Source organism: Genypterus blacodes, unplaced genomic scaffold (genome assembly GCF_046128005.1).
Source record: "Genypterus blacodes isolate CSIRO-AG114 ecotype Tasmania unplaced genomic scaffold, CSIRO-AGI_Gbla_v1 ptg000017l_1, whole genome shotgun sequence".
NCBI lineage: Eukaryota > Metazoa > Chordata > Actinopteri > Ophidiiformes > Ophidiidae > Genypterus > Genypterus blacodes.
This window is the reverse complement of record NW_027466831.1, coordinates 4,229,320-4,247,952: the sequence shown is the minus strand read 5'-3', so window position 1 is coordinate 4,247,952 and position 18,633 is coordinate 4,229,320. Positions and strand designations below refer to the sequence as shown.

The 18,633-nt window shown below is 44.8% G+C and overlaps 3 protein-coding genes across 3 annotated transcripts in view; 2 read left to right on the top strand and 1 right to left on the bottom strand.

Moving 5' to 3' along the window:
* The window catches only part of LOC142991224 (semaphorin-3F-like), a 38,121-nt gene extending 32,187 nt beyond the window's left edge, over positions 1-5,934 (top strand). The window contains exons 11-19 of the mRNA XM_076141275.1: positions 1,842-1,911; positions 2,725-2,869; positions 2,999-3,221; positions 3,425-3,513; positions 3,627-3,668; positions 3,781-3,938; positions 4,096-4,163; positions 4,328-4,461; positions 4,627-5,934. Coding sequence (XP_075997390.1) covers positions 1,842-1,911; positions 2,725-2,869; positions 2,999-3,221; positions 3,425-3,513; positions 3,627-3,668; positions 3,781-3,938; positions 4,096-4,163; positions 4,328-4,461; positions 4,627-5,073 — 1,376 coding nt within the window. The 3' untranslated portion in view covers positions 5,074-5,934. The remainder of the gene's footprint in view (positions 1-1,841; positions 1,912-2,724; positions 2,870-2,998; positions 3,222-3,424; positions 3,514-3,626; positions 3,669-3,780; positions 3,939-4,095; positions 4,164-4,327; positions 4,462-4,626) is intronic.
* Positions 5,935-8,017: 2,083 nt separating this feature from the next.
* gnat1 (guanine nucleotide binding protein (G protein), alpha transducing activity polypeptide 1) lies at positions 8,018-11,300 on the top strand. The gene is made up of 9 exons (XM_076141235.1): positions 8,018-8,123; positions 8,856-8,898; positions 8,993-9,134; positions 9,237-9,394; positions 9,505-9,633; positions 9,731-9,860; positions 9,956-10,109; positions 10,206-10,421; positions 10,508-11,300. The coding sequence occupies exons 1-8, from the start codon at positions 8,018-8,020 to the stop codon at positions 10,394-10,396; spliced, it is 1,053 nt and encodes a 350-aa protein (XP_075997350.1). The 3' UTR covers positions 10,397-10,421; positions 10,508-11,300.
* An 11-nt stretch (positions 11,301-11,311) lies between these two features.
* edem1 (ER degradation enhancer, mannosidase alpha-like 1) lies at positions 11,312-18,226 on the bottom strand. The gene is made up of 12 exons (XM_076141228.1): positions 17,576-18,226; positions 16,318-16,390; positions 16,017-16,120; positions 15,565-15,736; positions 15,227-15,410; positions 14,932-15,106; positions 14,183-14,303; positions 13,911-14,081; positions 13,732-13,805; positions 13,552-13,648; positions 13,266-13,448; positions 11,312-13,176 (listed from the first exon to the last, which is right to left on the bottom strand). The coding sequence occupies exons 1-12, from the start codon at positions 18,046-18,048 to the stop codon at positions 13,087-13,089; spliced, it is 1,917 nt and encodes a 638-aa protein (XP_075997343.1). The 5' UTR covers positions 18,049-18,226; the 3' UTR covers positions 11,312-13,086.
* Positions 18,227-18,633: the final 407 nt, after the last annotated feature.

The following is an 18,633-nucleotide window of genomic DNA, read 5'->3' as shown; positions in this document are numbered from 1 at the left end:
AGTCTGAGTGCAGATGGGGCACTTGCGGTGAGGTCATGGGTTCGGAACTCCTGAGGTGCAGAGGAACATCCCACAGCTCTGCGGTTTGCCTCCCCACAACCACAGACAGGCCAGCACAAATGTATTCTGTCTCCAGCCCTTGCCGGTCCTGATGGAGGCCCGACGGAGGCTGCAGAGTGGATCTATGAGGACTCGGGGGAGAAAGTGGAGTAGATTCAGATGCTCAGGCTGGGCCGATGTTAGCGGAGGAGAAAGCCCCTCGGTGTTTTGTCCAAGAGAGGAGGAACTCGCAGAATATACAGACAGAAGGCGAGATGATGAAGTTTGCCAGAATACATGAAAATGCATATGTGGGTGTTAAAGATTTAATGCCTTTAAACGCTGCCTGAGCATTTTTGGTTGCTTAATTCTGTGTTACTGTCGTGCCAAAACCTCAGTGTATTGGATATGACAGATATACAGTATTTGTTGTTTTAGTTTTCCTTCTTTCATGTTTATTTCCTCCGTATTGTGTCACAGGGACAGAAATATGCTTTGTGTTGCTTTTGAAGTCGCGGCCCATTTAAGTGTATCAAGGGCCAAATTATATAGCATCTTCCTGTTTGTCCGTCCATAAGACTGGGCAGTGAAGGCACCATTTCTCTGTTCTTTGTTCTTGCTAGTTTTCCTGCCCTATTTATTCCCACTCTGCTCACAGTGATCTCTCATGTCTCTCTAAATGCGATACTCAGAGCTCCTCAAAGGCTTCGTCTGATCTCGCACATCAGAAACAAAAGTTAGAATGACTCAACTTGTTCCACTTCTCTGCTTTATGTCTTTTTCTCATTGTCTCCTTTTGCTTCTGTAGCCAGGAGGCCAGTCACAGCGGCGTCAGATGTCGTACGAGATTCGACTTTGTTGCCAGTAGTTAATTTTTTGCTTTTGTGCACAGCCCTTTTTTCATACCTTGGCAAATACAGAGATCATTTCTGAAAGGTTTACAAACTTGTGATCAAAGAGTTTGTTGATGCTGCAACTTTGCAAAGCCAGACATTTTTTTTCAATACAAGCAATGTGGATTTTATTTGTAGTGTGTGTGTGTAGCAGTGACACAGGCATCAAAGTCGTGTTGCCTTCTCAAATTCCCCAGATTCAACATAATGCATAATTGGGGATCGGTGTTATTGCTCATTTTTTCCCAATGTCATGTCTCTTGCCATCTTTTATGACATCCCAAGTGATGAAGAATGTTATTCCCAACGACTTTTGTGTGTCTTTAAGGCCTTTTCACTATACGGAAAGCCGTGAACTGAGCAATGTTTCCGCTGTGTGTGTGTGTGTGTGTGTGTGTGTGTGTGTGTGTGTGAAGTGTTATTCCGTTCAACCTCGTCTACTTTAAATTGATTTCGGTTTTCTTCCTTATTATTTTTTCTCGCACTTCTCTCCCATTAAGCCATCAGATTGTGCTCAGGGTTCAATCGCCTCGGCCCCCAGAGTCATTGGATGCATATGGCTCCTATTAAAGCCATGTTTCACCAGAGATCTCTATTTCACTTATATTCCCTGCTGAGACTCGGGGAACTGTAGTTTCAGCTTTCCAACCGTTTGGATTCAGGATGCCATGCAGACTCTGGTAACCGCTGGCTCTCCATTCTCCTTCGACTCCCCTTCCTGCACACATTTAGGAAGCAAAAAGTCTCGTATGTCATGATTGCTGTAATTTGGGGTTGGAATCTGGTGTGGGAACTAATAGAACCCTGAGCTCATCTTATATGAAACATAGAAACTAATTTTTACTTATTATAGTGTGTTTGCATTGACTGACAAATGATGGCACTCTTTTTTCTGCTATTTTTGCACAGGGGATGTCTATATCCAGCCAACCCAAGACACCAAGAATCCTGTCATCTATGGAGTATTCTCCGTTTCAGGGTGAGTGACTGACAGCCTGACTTCTTTCTCCGATCTCTCAACGCTCATGCAGCTAAGAGGGAATGTGTGTTTTGGTTTCCCGTTTCCGTTTTCATTCATATTCACTCAGCCTGAAGGCGTAAGCGCTCTCTGATATTGAAATGCTGTATTCCATATGGTCTGACAGATTCAGGCTACAAAGGCAAGTGAGTCTAGCCCCAGAGGGAGAGCGGCTCCCCTGAGCCTATAGTTCCACATAGGTCAGGTTTGATAATAAGTTGTCATTCAACAAAGCATTAAAATTCAGGAGAGGCAGTCACCATAACCAGAGATGGAAATGGAGATTCTGCAGCGTGCAGGCAGGGAGCAGTATCTCACTCGCACCTAGTCATAATAAACATGTCTTGATTAATGTATTTGAGGAATAAATACTGTTATTGTTTCCATCCTCTGCTTAGGCATCAGGCACATTTAAACCCAGCTGATAAAAACACTCTCAGTTCTAATGATAGAGGCCTGTGACAGAAGATACAAACACACTACACCCACCACACAGCAGCAAGATGCTGCGCTCTGGCGATTCTCTGCAGTACGTGGGTGTTTGTATGTCAGTGTGTCAGACAGCTTGACTCTGCTTGAGTCAGTTTGAGTGTGTGTTTGTGTGTTGTGATGTTGTAGTGTAAGTGTGCCTTCCCTGTGTAGAGGCTGGTGGAGTATGTGGGAAGGCGGCAGATTCTGCACGTCAGAGAGAGCAGATAATTATCTCGGGGAGTTGCCTAATGTGTTTCCTTTAGCTGTCTATGCGTTCATTCTCTCCTCCTGCCCGTCCCCCAGATCTGTGTTTAAAGGCTCTGCGGTGTGTGTTTACTCCATGGCCGACATCCGCATGGTCTTCAATGGGCCTTTCGCCCACAAGGAAGGTCCCAACTACCAGTGGGTGGCGTACACTGGAAAGATTCCCTACCCGCGACCCGGCACTGTGAGTTAAAAACCAGCAATCATGAATGCAAATCTCCTCCCTAAATAATGGGATTCATTAAGACTTATTATTATTATTATTATTACTGCCGATAAATGAGGTCAAATGTCAAATCTTCTACCATAACAGTGTCCTGGAGGGACGTTCACCCCCAACATGAAGTCCACAAAGGATTACCCAGACGAGGTGATCAACTTCATGAGAAACCACCCCACCATGTACAACGCAGTATACCCAGTGCACAAGCGCCCCCTAGTGGTCAGAACCAATATGGACTATGAGTTCACCACAATTGCGGTGGACCAAGTGACTGCAGCTGATGGGAGCTACGAGGTTCTCTTCCTGGGCACAGGTCAGCACTCAAAGGCCTTTGCTGATATGATATGAGGTCATGTCATGTAAATAGGCACACACCCACATACACATACAGGCCCATGTTTGGCTTCTGCCTCTTAATTGTAGATAAAACAGATCATGTGCTGTGTGAGAGTAAAGTTAAGGTTAAATGCCAGCATTTGAATTTAAACATTATTCCTCCTCTGTTGTGTTGTTCAGATCGGGGGACAGTGCAAAAAGTCATCGTCTTGCCCAGAGACGACTTGCAGACGGAGGAGCTGGTCTTAGAGGAAGTAGAGGTCTTTAAGGTCAGTGTCCTCACTATAATCTCTTTACTCATCCAGTCTGTCTTCTTCTTCTTTGTCTCTATTCTGCTTATCATTTAAAGAAAATAATGCAAGATTGTAATGTATTACTGCAGGTTCCCACCGCAATTACCACAATGAAGATTTCATCCAAACGGGTAAATGACCTTAAATTGACCTACAGTGAGACAGCATGATGGCCATTAATCTACATATGTGTAGATTAATACGTTCTCTTTCCTATCGTGGCCGCTTTGTTTCTATGGACAGCAACAACTCTACGTGGGTTCAGTCTTGGGTGTGACTCACCTGGCTCTCCATCGCTGTGACGTGTACGGGGAAGCCTGCGCAGACTGCTGCCTGGCCAGGGACCCGTACTGTGCCTGGGACGGCAAATCCTGCTCCAGATACTCGGCCTCACAGAAGAGGTGAACATTATGACAGCATATATGACACGTTGTGGGTATATATGTGTGGTTCTGTGTGTGGATCCGTATGGACACACGCGAGTTTTAGAACATGATGGTTTGTAGAACACGTTGAAGTTAATCTCTTTATTATGGATTGTTGATTTGACCCCTCTAGACGAAGCCGTCGACAGGATGTTAAGTACGGCAACCCAATCCGCCAGTGTCGGGGATATAACTCTAATGGTGAGCCTCATATGAAGCACATGCAGTACACACACAGGCCACAAATACTGACCAGGGAACACTTTGATTTTCCTATTTCTACAAATGCGCGTTTAAAACATGCAACAATAAACCAAATGATACACATCTGATTTGGCCAAATATGTCTGTTTTATATGTTATAGCCAACAAGAACACTCTGGAGTCGGTTCAGTATGGGGTGGAGGGCAGCACTACATTCGTGGAGTGTCAGGCCAGATCTCCCCACGTGTCCCTCAAGTGGCACCTGCAGAGGGAAAACAGCGACAGGAGGAAAGAGGTGAGGGAATCCGAGGAAGTTGTGCCCCACTGCAAATTGTAGTGTTTTTCATACTCATATCTTTTGGAGCAGGTTTTAGTCTATTTTTGATGAGACGACCCTTTAGTGTCGGTCAGTGCTGCTTACTGATTTCTTCGCTGTCTGTCCTCCTCGTTGGCTCTTCAGATTCGATCCGAGGGTCGCATCCAGAAAACGGAGCAGGGCCTCCTCATCCGCTCACTGCAGTCCTCCGACAGCGGCATCTACCAGTGCACCTCCACCGAGAAGAACTTCAAACACACGCTGGTCAAACTGCAGCTGGTGGTCCTCTCCAGCCGCACGGTCAATAACGTGTTGGTGGAGACGGGCAGTCCAGCCCTCCCTCCACTCCAATCCAGCGCTTGGACTCCGAGCGCTGGCCAGTACAAGGACCTTCTGACCATCCTGAGCCAGCCGGAGATGGGCCTGATCAACCAATACTGCCAAGACTACTGGCAGCTCGGAGACAGCAGCAGCAGCAGCAACGGGGACACGTCACCTAACAAAGCCAAAAGCCTAAAGGAGCTAAAAGAACAGAAGAAGCCCCGGAATCGCCGGCATCACGATGACGAGGCAACTCCGGCGGAGACATGAGGGGTCTGACAACACACCACCACCCCGTCACACTCAAACACCACCACTCCCCCCACCCCCGTACACCATTACACACCAACTCCTAAACTCTGCAGTGCTCCTATTAGGGAACAGACTTCAGTCAGATGATACAAAGTTTGAATTTACATTAACGGACAAGAGGGATTCTGCAACCAAACACACCAGTCACAACCATGTAACAGTTTCTACGTTGCTGTCGGGGAGAAAACACACCATATTTATTGTAGGCTGTAAAAAGTAATTCTTTGTACCTATCTAGAAAAATTCATGTTTTTGTGAATAGGTAAATCTGTGCAAATATTGTTGTTATTATAATATTATTGTTAGTGTTTATTACAATGTGTTCTGTTGATAATATGTTTGGTGAAAGTGTAACAGTAATAACACAGGTGGGACATTTCGGAGAATCCACATATGGAGGGAGAGCGACAGAATGTCCATCCGGAAGTGATTTACTGCATTGGGCTGCCATGTTGGATCACTTGACTGCTGGCAGTATTTAGTCTCTGAGATGGACGTCGGGTCACTGGGTCAGTGATGTTTACGGAACTTCCCTCACCCACACTTCTGCACCAGAACTCTACTGTGTATTGGGGGGCGGGGGTGTTTTCGCTGGAGGATGCCTCCAGTTTTGGCAGGAAGATGGGGAGAGAGAGAGAGAGAGAGAAAAGGGCATTTCGTTCGGACATACAAGGGTGAAAGAGAGAAATGCTCACAACAGACTGCAGCTGTGATGATGCGTCGTGGTCATACAGTCACATGTGAATTAATGGAAGGGGCCTTTGTGGCAGTAATTATGATTATTTTCATGATGTGGTCCTCAATCATCGCCCGCTGAAATTCTTCCAAAATCAGTCGCTGTCAAGTGTTTGTTTTGTTTATATGTCAATGTTGTATCCTTAACAAACGTGATCTTTGTAATAAGCTGTTTTTATTTTATTTTTATTTGTTTTTTGGGGGGAGGGGTCTTTTAATGACACTAAAGCTGAAAATGACATTGCCTTCTCTTTTCTCGGTTGAGATGAGGATTTTCCAGCAGGCAGCTATAATGTGAGGGGAAATATTGGAGACAAGCACCTTCTGTTGCCAAATTGGTCATCTTGATTAACGGTAAACTCACGTACACACACACACACACACACACACACATACACGTCAGTCATCACTTCTACACACAGTATATCCATGAACAGAGAAAGAAAGGATTATAGTCTCACATTCATTCTAGAGTTTGGTTCCAACGCTTACATTCCTGCGGGTTTCATGCTAAATATTGATTTCAGTAAGATAACATTGATCGGCACGTTATCACTTTTGATTAGATCGCCGCGGCAAACGGGATCATCTGCAGTCCTTGAGGATCGACTGTTCCAATAGCTACTTTACTGAGTCCACTTTTGATGGTAAACTTTGCTGATTGTAGCAACCATACAGAACAAATGTACATAACGACAACAACAACAACAACCACAAGGATGCTGATGACGGCCAAACACAAAGAGAAATACTGTATGTACCAAAATCTTCAGAAGGTGGCTTTTCATTGTGCATGGCATGTACAGTGTATGTATATGGTATTTGTCCAAAATGCTATGTTGCTGTGGATGTCAGTGAATGTCTTTTTCATTGTGGGAATATGGAAACGCTACCAAGAACGTTGTACTCCCAGAGACGGTACAAAGGTCCTGTTCACATAGTGGTTTTTTAAATTCTCTTTCTCTTTCTGTCTCTCTGTCCCTCTTCTCTGTCCCGTCTGTCCGTCTCTCTCTTCTCCTTCTCGTGTTCTCAAAAATTGCAAAGGACATTTGCATATATTTTAAACGTGTATCTACTTTATTTTCTGTTTGGCAAACTTTGCTCTGGGTCACTGAGGTAAAGTAATGTATGATATCATGCACAGTCGGTGTTATTGTAATGACTTGTAAAAAAATTACTATCTTTTCTTCCTCATCAATGTTGCTGACTAATAAATTAAAGCTCTATATTTTATAATAACAGATGTCCTGTTGGCTGTGTTGTCCATATGGGAGACACTGGTGCTCGTGCTCGCTGACTGATCTGCTCCAGTGTTTTCATAGCCATTAGTGACTCATGAGCTTATCTGTTGTTGGCTCCATTTAAAGAAAATCACAATAAGGTTGAAGTGATAGATGTGCTCTCTCCCCCCCCTCCCCGCCCCACACACACACAGACACACACTGTGTAAGCATGCACACATACAGTAATTGAACTGAGTGGATTAGGCTCTTTAACCAGCTCTAGATTTAGGCCAATGAGATCTGACAGGTGAAACTGCAAAGCTCTTAAAACACTTTGTCTCACCCTTCAGTCTGCAGCATCCTGTTTTGTTTTTTTCAAAGTGTGTTTGGTTAACTTTGTTTACTGCCGTGTTTGGTTATCTTAGTGGGTCGTGAACTGTTTGAACTACTATTGTTTTAGAGCAGAAACTGTGTGTGCTTATGGAAACAAGATAATCATCAGGTAGGTACAAACTGTCCCGCGGCCATTCCTATTTGTTTTGTACACAATCTTCAGGAACTTAGTCTGGTTGTGTTCGCAGCAATTCACAAACATTCATTACTACAGTGTTTAACTTAACTTGCTCCCCTTTTAAAGGCACCTCAGCATGGAGGGATAAGCACTTGAGCCGATGTCCATCTTCCGCTGAGCACAGCAAAGTCCCCATAAAGGTTAGATCAGTCATATGCTGATGTACGCTCACTTCTCCTCGCACCTTCTCCTTGCGCCCCATTGGCCATCCCTCATCAGGTGGGTAGAGGATTCCCAAAATCCTGCCCTAAGACAGGAAAATACTTCATTCTCCAGTGACTGCTGCAGGCAGTTGACACATCAGACTCGGACGTCTTCCATTATTTTCTGCCACTTGGCTGTCGAGCACAGGGGCTGAACCTGGGAAAGTAAGATGGGGGCCGGGGCGAGTGCTGAGGACAAGCGCTCCAGAGAGCTGGAGAAGAGGCTGAAGGAAGACGCTGACAGGGATGCAAGAACTGTAAAGCTGCTGTTGCTAGGTAAAGTCAGGGGGCTTACTTGTTCCTTAACCCTAGTTCATATTCAGGGCCCACATGATGCATTGGGCAGAAGAGGCGAGTTCTTCGATTACCATAGTGCTGCATACTTTACCTCACTAACTCAGGTGTGCTCACTTGCTCCAGAGTTAGTGCCTGATCTTGATTGGTGCAAAAATACCTAATTTAGCCAATCAGGTGTGAGTAGAGCTGTAGAAATGGAAAATATGCAGTGCTGTGGCACCGGAGGACCAGTAATGAGAACAACTGCTTAAAGTCAAATATATGATTATGATGTTATCCCAGCTGTCTGTGGGAATAATATCAAGGCTTATTCTTTGTTTTTAGAAACAACGTTTGGCAAATTAGGTTTCGACATTGCAGATATCGGTGTTAGTTTGTAACTTTGAAATATTTTGCATTACATAAATAAACATTGCGATGAAGATAAATGACCCGTGTGAGTCGAGAGAAGGCTTAATAACCTGTGTCATTGAAATTGCTCTGACTCTTTAATAATCATTTGACCCAATCCCTTGTTAATCCTCAAACAACCGAGCCTGCAACACACAGGGCTTAACCATGAAGGAAACACGTGCCCTACTGCCGACCGTGTTAAATCTTTTCAAAGCTCCCGTGGCTAAGAACCTTTCATGAATCTGTTACATTACCGCCATTACAAATGACATCATCTTTGAACTGAACGTGTGTGTATGTTTCCCCTCTTTCACGCAGGTGCTGGAGAATCAGGGAAAAGCACCATTGTCAAACAGATGAAGTAAGACCTTTGATCTATGCACTAAACACTGTGTAAGTTCTTCTCATGCCAAATACAAACCATATGGTGACACTGTGTCTTATTCCCTCAACAGAATTATCCATCAAGATGGTTACTCACTTGAAGAGAGCTTGGAGTTCATTACTATTATCTACAGCAACACCCTGCAGTCTATGATGGCCATTGTAAAGGCCATGGGCACACTCAATCTGAGCTATGGCCACTCTGATCAGCAGGTATTCAAGTAATCTCACCTCATCTCATTTCAGCTGAAGGATGAGATAGATTCACCCGTCCTCAGCAGAGCATCCATAACCTGTGTGTCTGTCTCCCTGCAGGACGATGCCAGGAAACTTATGCATCTTGCAGACACCATTGAGGAAGGGACAATGCCTAAGGAAATGGCAGAAATCATTATGCGCCTGTGGAAGGATACAGGCATTCAGGCATGCTTCGACAGGGCATCAGAATACCAACTCAACGACTCTGCTGGATAGTAAGGAACTGACGCTCCTGCTCATCCTTGACAATTGATTAAACTGAATGAAATCAGCAGATAAACAGTTCAGGTCTAACTAACTCTTACACAATTTCTCTTTCTTTCAGCTACTTGTGTGACTTGGCGAGACTAATCCTGCCAGGCTACGTGCCCACTGAGCAGGACGTGCTGCGATCTCGAGTGAAGACAACAGGTATCATCGAGACGCAGTTTTCCTTCAAAGACCTCAACTTCAGGTGAGCAAACAGGAATGGTAGCAGATGACGCTGGAGATACTTCGACTCTGCTAGATGGCCATCGCGCTCATAATGTTTTCGCCCTTCTCCATCACAGAATGTTTGACGTGGGAGGTCAGAGGTCAGAAAGGAAGAAGTGGATTCACTGTTTTGAAGGTGTTACCTGCATTATTTTCATTGCTGCTCTGAGCGCCTACGACATGGTCCTGGTGGAGGATGATGAAGTGGTATGAGAAGCCCAGACACTTTTTCTATTCTAAACTGAAATAGCAGCTTGGATCCTTGTGATGACACCGGGGGGGCTTCATCTTTCTTCTTTCAGAATCGAATGCACGAAAGTCTGCACTTATTCAACAGCATCTGCAACCATCGCTACTTTGCTGCAACCTCCATTGTACTTTTCCTCAACAAGAAAGACGTGTTCACCGAGAAGATCAAGAAGGCTCATCTCAGCATGTGCTTCCCTGACTACGATGGTGAGATCATCTGCATGTACGGTCCATCTCAGCAAAGGACTTTCTATACTGAACAACTCATTAACTTTGCTCCCTTTCTCAATTTTCTTCTACAAGGTCCTAATACTTACGAGGATGCTGGTAACTACATCAAACTTCAGTTCTTGGACCTCAACCTGCGTCGAGATATCAAGGAAATCTACTCTCACATGACCTGCGCCACAGACACAGAGAACGTCAAGTTTGTGTTTGACGCCGTAACTGACATCATCATCAAAGAAAATCTGAAGGACTGTGGTCTCTTCTAAGAGCCACGCTGGCGGCGACGCAAAGGTGAGTTTATGGCATATATAGTATATACGGCACCGACCCTTCACACAACGCAGTGCAGTAACATCAACTGTTTGGCTCTTTTACAGGGCGCTGTGCTGCTGCATCCTGTTCACAGATCAAACTGGGATGTTTCTTAAGGACCCAAGATGAGACACTGTTGCCCCCCCCCCTCTCCCCCTCCCCCAAAACAACCATTCTTAAAGAAGCAGAAATTGTTTGTTGTGTCCAAAAAACAGGTTGTAGCTTCGACTATAGACTCAAGTGACAACAGGAGCTTTCTAAGTTAGACAATCCTGCTATGATTTTGGTTGAGTTGAATTTTAGTCAAGCTCATTTCTGTGGAGGTTGGATTAAAAACTCTTCTAAGGAGTCCGTAGCTAAGTCGGTATGCTTTATATTCATATTCTTTCATGTAAATAGATGTAAAGGTAACGCCTCAAGTTAATGCATCGTCTCCTCTAACGGATCAGTACAGCCAAAGTGATGCAGCCTGCATACGCACTTCAACACCTGGTAGAGATTAAAAGAAATAAAACATTAGAAAGGACTGTATGCACAGAAAAGATGCAGGCAGGAAACAAACGTTTTTCTAAGGAAATGTCCCCGTTGGTAAATGTGAGGTTTGGCAGTAGTTGAAAAAGGTCCAGTGTAAATAACAAAACGTATTCATCTTTGACATGAGATGTCAGAGGCGGTGATTCCATGTTGATGTTTAGTGATAGAAGTCATTTAATGAACCTTTGTCACAAGTTAACTCAAGCCTTTAGACCTTTGAGCCACGTACAATGTACAGAAACACAACTTATAATCGTAATCCTAAATTGTTAAAGCTTCCATAGAGAACTTGAGTACGTTTCAACTTTTCACCAATAAAAAGCAACAGAGCAGCATCTTGTTCAGTATTTCATTTATTGTTCATTCGTTTATTAATTTCACAGATTACTTTTTCTGTTGTACAGCCTTCACCTTCATGATTAAGTTACACGTTAAATCCATCCTGAGATGAAATGGCGGAATGAGAGTGTGTGTGAGAGGATTTTGAAAAGTTTGCAATGTAAATCCTACTTGCTGGAACAGTTTGGACAGCATTCGCAAAAGAAGACAAGACAGGATACTGACGGTGTCGTAGCATCGAGGCATGCATGCATATCATTTGCAAAAGAATTTCAGTTCAGTGGCGTTGTTGTTGTTGTTGTTATTGAACCTCATACTGTGAGTGTGTATGTTTTAGGATCTGCAGTATTTAAAGAAAGCACTGAACAGTTGTTAAAACCCTGAGTTCTCACCATATGTTACACAAAACACGTTAAAATCAGATAATAAGAGTGACGTGGTGCTTTGATGTGAACCGTCTTACTCCTCTTAACAACGCACGTGTGCATCCATCATCGTCCAAAACTCTAAATATGTACAGCAGAAATGTATCAAAGACAAAGAAGAGCTTGAGCTGTCACTTAGAAACCTTAAAAAATACATTTTATGGCTTGTTCTGTAAAGGAGCGTATGCCACAATCAGTGTAAAAAAAAATGTACACACCATATGGAATGACACCCATTGTGCAATATCAACAGTGGCCTCAAAAAATACTTGACATCCAGAAGTACCAAGAACAAAGCTGAAGGCACTTTTGAAAGAGCACAAGACTTCCTTAAAAAAAAACTCCCACACACGTTACAGCACACACAGTAAGTTTAACTTTAGTAAGACATAAGAGTGACTCGAAACGAGATGAGCACTTCAGTTTGACTCCGTTTCATTAGAAATCGTGAGCAGCAGCGAACAAAAAAAAGACGCAATTTGGGTTTTACAAAAATGCGGACAGTCATATCTCGGCTTGGTTTACCAAAATATTTATTGCTAATACAGTTCTTGGTTGCACTTCACACATTTAAGATACAAAGAGACAGACAGGCCATTTTCCAAATTGTTTGCTATGTGCTCAGTCGGTAGTGTTTATGAACTAAATGTGTGAAGTGAAACGTGTCAAACAGAGACGAGACAATTGGTTCAAAGGCTTAAAAGTGATGAATATTTTGGGAAACCAACCTCAGACTTACAAACAGCCTGACGGTTGCTACAGACACATAATCAACGTGTGTTTCATGCACAGCCCTTATGTGAAAGCACTGATCAGGGAGGCACTAATCATCCTGCTGAGTGATACTATACGTTTAACATACGTGTGGCTAGATGGCACTGTTCCCTTGAATACAATATCACCATTCACAGCTCAACTGTAATGTCAATACACACACACACATTCGGTAGGCACACACACGCCTGCACCATCGACTGATGAGACCTTTTTTTGTTTCATTCACACGACTTGTTCTAAAATTACTTGCCTGACTCAATTAACCACCGGCCAAAATGTACCGGAGCCCGACTCCACTTACATTTCTCACCTTTGTCAATTACATGAATCCCAAGCAAACATGATTAAAACACACGCTTAGAATTATTAGAGCAAAAATAATAATCCTTTTCCCCAAGATCTCCTCGAGTATCAGAATTTAATGTTCTTGGATCCTGAGCAGCAGAACAGACAGGAAGACCGCGTGGACCCGACACCGGAGCCCTTCTGACCTCATTGCGCTCGCATCTGAGGAAGCGTTCTGGAAGGCCTGTCCGTGCCAACGTCCTCACATACGTCCTTCCTCTTCCTCAGTACAGCCCCACCATATGATCGATTTGTTTCATGTAGATGCTCTTCAGGGGCAGAGCGTACCGCCGCTCCTCTGGGATCCTGTCGCACTGCAGGGGGAGAGAAGATATATATACAGTATATAGTACACAACACTGTTAATGGCTAAACACCACTGAACAAGGCTTCATGTGCTCACGTTGCTGCTGTTGCTTGGCGGCGAGTTGTCCGGCTCTCTTTCTGCCAGTGCTCCCTCCTCACAGGGGAACAAGTCCTCCCACTGTTTCTCTCTGAAGCGCTTGTCTATGGGCACGACATGGCCCTCTGTGGTGAAGATGTACCTGTTATCAGACTTGTGTAGTGGGTTGTCCTCATCAAACAGCTGCGATGAAGGAGAGAAAAGTCCATTGGATCAAGGTTGCGAAAATTCAGGCCTGTATCAGCAAAATCCCATACGAGGTCTGAATCTTAGACTGGTCACATACCAAGTAAAGGTATTTGCAGGTCTCACTGAGGAAGAAACTCTCCATGCGATCCTCTTTGGACTTGTCCACGACATGGTGGAGAGTGGCATAACCACATCTGCAAGCCACACGCAGCTCAGCTTAGCTCACTCAAGTGCACGCATCAAACGCATTTGGGGGGAAAATAAAGCCGTGCCTCACCTGACTTTGGCATTTTTCTCCAGGCTCAGCAGAATATCCATCCCCACGTGCAAATAGAATGGATTTTTGGTCGCCTATAGGAGGAGGGAAAGCACACAAAGTCGTTGAGTAACAGATAACAGGAGGGCGGGGGGGCGGGGCTACGTGCCTCAGAGGTCACAAGAGGTCAGCGTTTGGACCTGATATAGCAGATAGGTCGACTCCACCAGCTCTGGTCTTAAAGGGTAGAAGAGCACGTCGGGAGCCTGCAGCTGCCAGTTGTATCTCTCCGGCAGAGCTCCGAAACGCTTCCAGATGGCATAGTAGAAGGCGTGAAGGCAAATGGCGTTCTCCACATCACCATTCAGCACCTAGGGCCGGTGGGGGACAATTATCTTTAGTTCCACACACACACAGCAGCATCGTCTTATTGCAATGCAGGGAGGGGGGGGATAGTCTCGTATAGTCCCACCTGGAGCCCGGGGAAGAAAGCCTGCAGGGAGTCGATCCAGGTGTTCATTATCTCGCCGCTGAACATGTTCACGTTAACATAGAGAGGTGGGTCGCCCTCTCCCTCATTACACGCCTCCCTCCTGGAGAAGCAGGCAAAAGAGGCCTTGACAACATATCATGGTGCCAAAAAGCGTCTCTTTGTTTTGTTGCTTCCTTGCTGATGTGTAACCAGGAGGCTTCTACTGCTGCTCAATCACTACTTTGACATGGAAGTTCAAACTATTTACACTTTCAAAAAAAGGGCAAGACAGTAAAGAGATGTTTCCAAACTGTGAATTTTACCTTCACCATAATGCGACGTACAAAGTCTATGTGAATGCAGTGACTGATAAGCTTCACTAGCGGTGCCTTGCGCAAGGGCAACTGATCAGTGGTTGCCCGACGAATCCAAAAGTCTAGTGATTCTGTTTGGCACTGCAGAGAGGCAGATTCCCCATCCTGCTGCTCTGACTCTGGGACATGCACAAGTGGAATTCCTCACATCCTACCAAGAGACATACAGACATCGAATAAAAACATAAAAGGCAAAAAACAAAATGCTGTAGTCAGTCAGCAGCTCTGGTTCCTCTTTTTCTCTCAGTTCAGCAACAAATACAGCAGCTGTGGACATTCTAGTTTCGAGTAATGCAACCAACACACCCTTTCGTGTCGTTTCGGTTAAGTAGTTCAGTCATTGTGCTTCACTGGACTGTGTTGGTGTGAGCTCACCCTCTCCTCATGTGGTTCTGTATGCTCTCATAAGAAGCTTGGAACATCTTGTAGTCCTCTTTCTCACCAAACAGAATGTAGGATTTGAGCAAATACTCATAGAAAGAGTCCATACCAGCTCCGAGGCCGCTCTGCCTGCCGACCCACTGGCCTGTCTGGATATTAACTACGTTTCCTTCAAGGATTACAGGTAGACATGGAAGAAAACGTGCTTTAAATGTTTTAGACAGCAACGTGACGAGGAAGAAAGGAAACAGCAGCAGCATTACACAAAGGGAGGATAAACCTGTTGTACCTAATAGACCGGTTTCGTTGCTCCTCAGGTTCCACAGCGCTCTGACCGCCCGCCTGGCTACCCACTCGAACGTGGAATCTCCGAGCAATCGGCTCAAAATGCCAAACTCCACCAGTAGAGAACCGGCTCCTGCAGTGCAAGTCTCGTTGATGCTGTCAGGTGGGACTCCAGTCTTCAGATTCACCTGTGTGTCAGGTACCAAAGCTGTTAAAGCTGCTGAGTGACACTGCAGTCGTCACTATTTAGACTACTTTTCCCCCACATACAAGAGGAAATAGGTACTGCAATGACTACGGCCTTGTACGGCTCTCGTTTGTGTACGGAGCGCTGTGACTCACCCTGGGGTAGGGGATGCCGGTGCTGGTGTTCTCGAAAGCTGGCAGCAGGCGCACGGCCAAGTCGTGAGCCAAGTGAAGCAGCTCGTTATCGTAGCCTTCGAGGCCCACTTTGCCAAAGGGGTGTTTGGGGTCTGTCAGCAGAATGTGGGCCGAGATAAGACTTCCCAAGATCCTTCGAAGAAAAGAGCAATGTGAGAAGGCTATTACAGAGAAACGCCTCCCTGAGGGGGTTAAGAGTCATTATAAACATATGATGGCACTGTGATTCATATAGCGCCTTAAGAATTGATCAATTTCACAGTTTGAGACTTTTAGAAATGCCAAGGGGAGATTATACAAAACAGAATCTGCCTCAAGGTTGGCTTATACTTTTACATATTTTACACTGGTGTATTTAAAGCGAGCGCCGCGCAAAGCATACTTCTGTATTTCACGCTTTGAAATCTTTCTACCTGATGTTGGCCTCAAAAACTTGCACAGTCGAGTCCTTGTCAAAAGAAACGGTCTCTATGACGAGCTTGACTGCTCTCTGGAACTCTGAGACGTTGCCAAGCACCTGAAGAAGAGACGTTAGAACAATACATTAACCAACCAAGACTGCTATTGACACAAGCTTCTGTTTGATCACCTCAACCAGTCCGGTGTAATGATAAATGCCATTTGTTATTGCACACACACACACACAAAAAAAAGCCTTTAGATGTATACACAATGGTACTGCATCATAACTTTCAAGACTTTAATTGAGCTTACCAGTAAGGTGTCTAAGGTGTCGATGAGCGTGAGGGAATAGTTCCCCAAGACGTCATTTATGTTGATGTTTGACCTGAAATGAACACAACTTAGTTACTGACTCACTTTAAACAGAACTGAATGACAGAATGAGCCACATAGACACAGTATATGATTTTCATTCAATCAAATCAGACCTACGACCTTATGGTGCACATAATACACTTGACCTCTTTGCTTGCTGAATGGCCTGCATCACACTGCTGTCAAACCAGCTTGGGTCAAGTATGACAACAATCAATCAGGCCCTTCTACTTACATTACTTCCATTAGTTCTACTGCCATTGTTCTATTCTTTTTTTGTAGGGATATCAGCAGATCTCAATGTGTTGGAAGGAATGCTGCCGGATTACTTCCATTAGTTCTACTGCCATTGTTCTATTCTTTTTTTGTAGGGATATCAGCAGATCTCAATGTGTTGGAAGGAATGCTGCCGGATTCGATTTCTAATCCAACACAGCGGTTGTAGATGTGAAAGATTGTATTATGTCAAAGGCTTTTTAGCAGGAACCCAGGAGGGATCCCCACCCACGTCTGTAACACATCGCATCTCTATGAATATGACTGCTCCAACAGAACATAAAGGCTTTGGAATAAACCTAAGCTGAGCTGAATGGTAGCTGAATGTGCTCTGGAGCCACACATTTAAAAGCTACTCTACAATATTAAGATGTAAACCTGCAGCTGTGGATGAAAGCTCTACAGACGGGGTGAAGGGGGTGAAATCTCAAGCGAGTGAATCATGAATGATGTCACAGTTGACGTGCGCACTACTTTGAGAAGACGTTAGAGATCAGCAGGGGGGATGGGAATGAAACCGCAGGGGGGCGGGGGGGGGACACCCATAACATCCTTTACAATGTCCCACCTCCTTCGCCCTCATATGCTTCCTGCGTCAACTGTGACATGTAAGGGGGGTTGCATTCACACCTCAAATTGGTCTCGACATCAGAAAGTGAAAGTATGAATACAACAGAATAGGGGTAGAAACCGTTGTTTGGATCTGATGGATACCTGGGTACCAATTTAGCATCTGCCTTCATAAGCAACAGGGTCTGGACCATAGACTACTACAGATCAGCTCCAGGAGAAGACTTGAGGCTCATTTGTTTACATCTACTCGTTTCTGACATGCAAATGAAATGCAACGCAAATGTGTGTAGGTCATGCGGGGCAGGTGTCAGATCAGGGGGTCGGGACAGCTGAGAGAAACACTCACGGGTCAAGCACGTCTGGTCCTCTCCCTTCACAGTCAATGGGGTTCAGCTCGTCCTCTGGAAAGGCATATGTCATGTAATTTTCATATCCAAAATAGAACATTTCTTTGGCCATTTCCTTCATTTTGGCTTTGAGGGTGTCCGGGAAGGAGCTGTATCTCCTCGCGTACTCGTCCTGGTTACCATCGAAGGGGCTCGGGTAGGATCTCTGAGGTGAATCCTCCTCTCCTGCCATTGAACAGGTGGTGTGCGAGTCCTCATACCTGTGACCGTGTATCCGCTGAGACCACGAATTCCCCGCGGCCTCGGTCCCCTTTTCCTCCTTGAACAATAAATCTAATTTGTGCAAATTGAAGCCGAGGTGGAAGTTGAAGCCCAAGCTGACGCTCGGCCCCAGTCCGAAGGCGAGCCACAGCACACAGCTGAGGGACAATCTCAGGACGACCAGACCAACTACTATTGACCTCCATTGCATCTTTGCCCCGGGTCGATCTTAGCACGCATAATTTAGTCCCACAAACCTCCAAAGTGCGAAGGAGTGTGAATTGTGAAGTTTGCCAGCGTGAAATACAAGCACGGAGGAGGCTGTTTGACTGGGTGATTCGCTTCACACGCTTCCTGTCAACAAACTCGACTCTCCCTCACCGAGAGCTGTGATTGGCTGGATCGGCGTGTCGTCGGGCTACAACTTGGTGAGACTCGTACTGTGATTGGTCAGCGAACCGTCAATCAGCAGTTACGTTGTATTTAGGTATCGTGGCTTTACTGACGTGTCTCTCCATTCGACTTCTGCGCCAATAGAAAAGAGACACAAAACTGAAACATTAAGACGCACCGAGATTAAAAAACGAAACATTTACATTTATTGAAAACTTGTAATCTGCTGATCAGATATTATAGTTTGTACAACCACAGCGTGAAAAGTTGATGAATGAACCTTCTATGGAGGGAGTCAAATGGCGTTTTTGTAATTTCACTTAATAAAGAAATAAGAAGTGTAGAAGAATTCTGTCGGAATTAATACGGGTTCAGCATTGTAAAATACTACTATTAATTATCA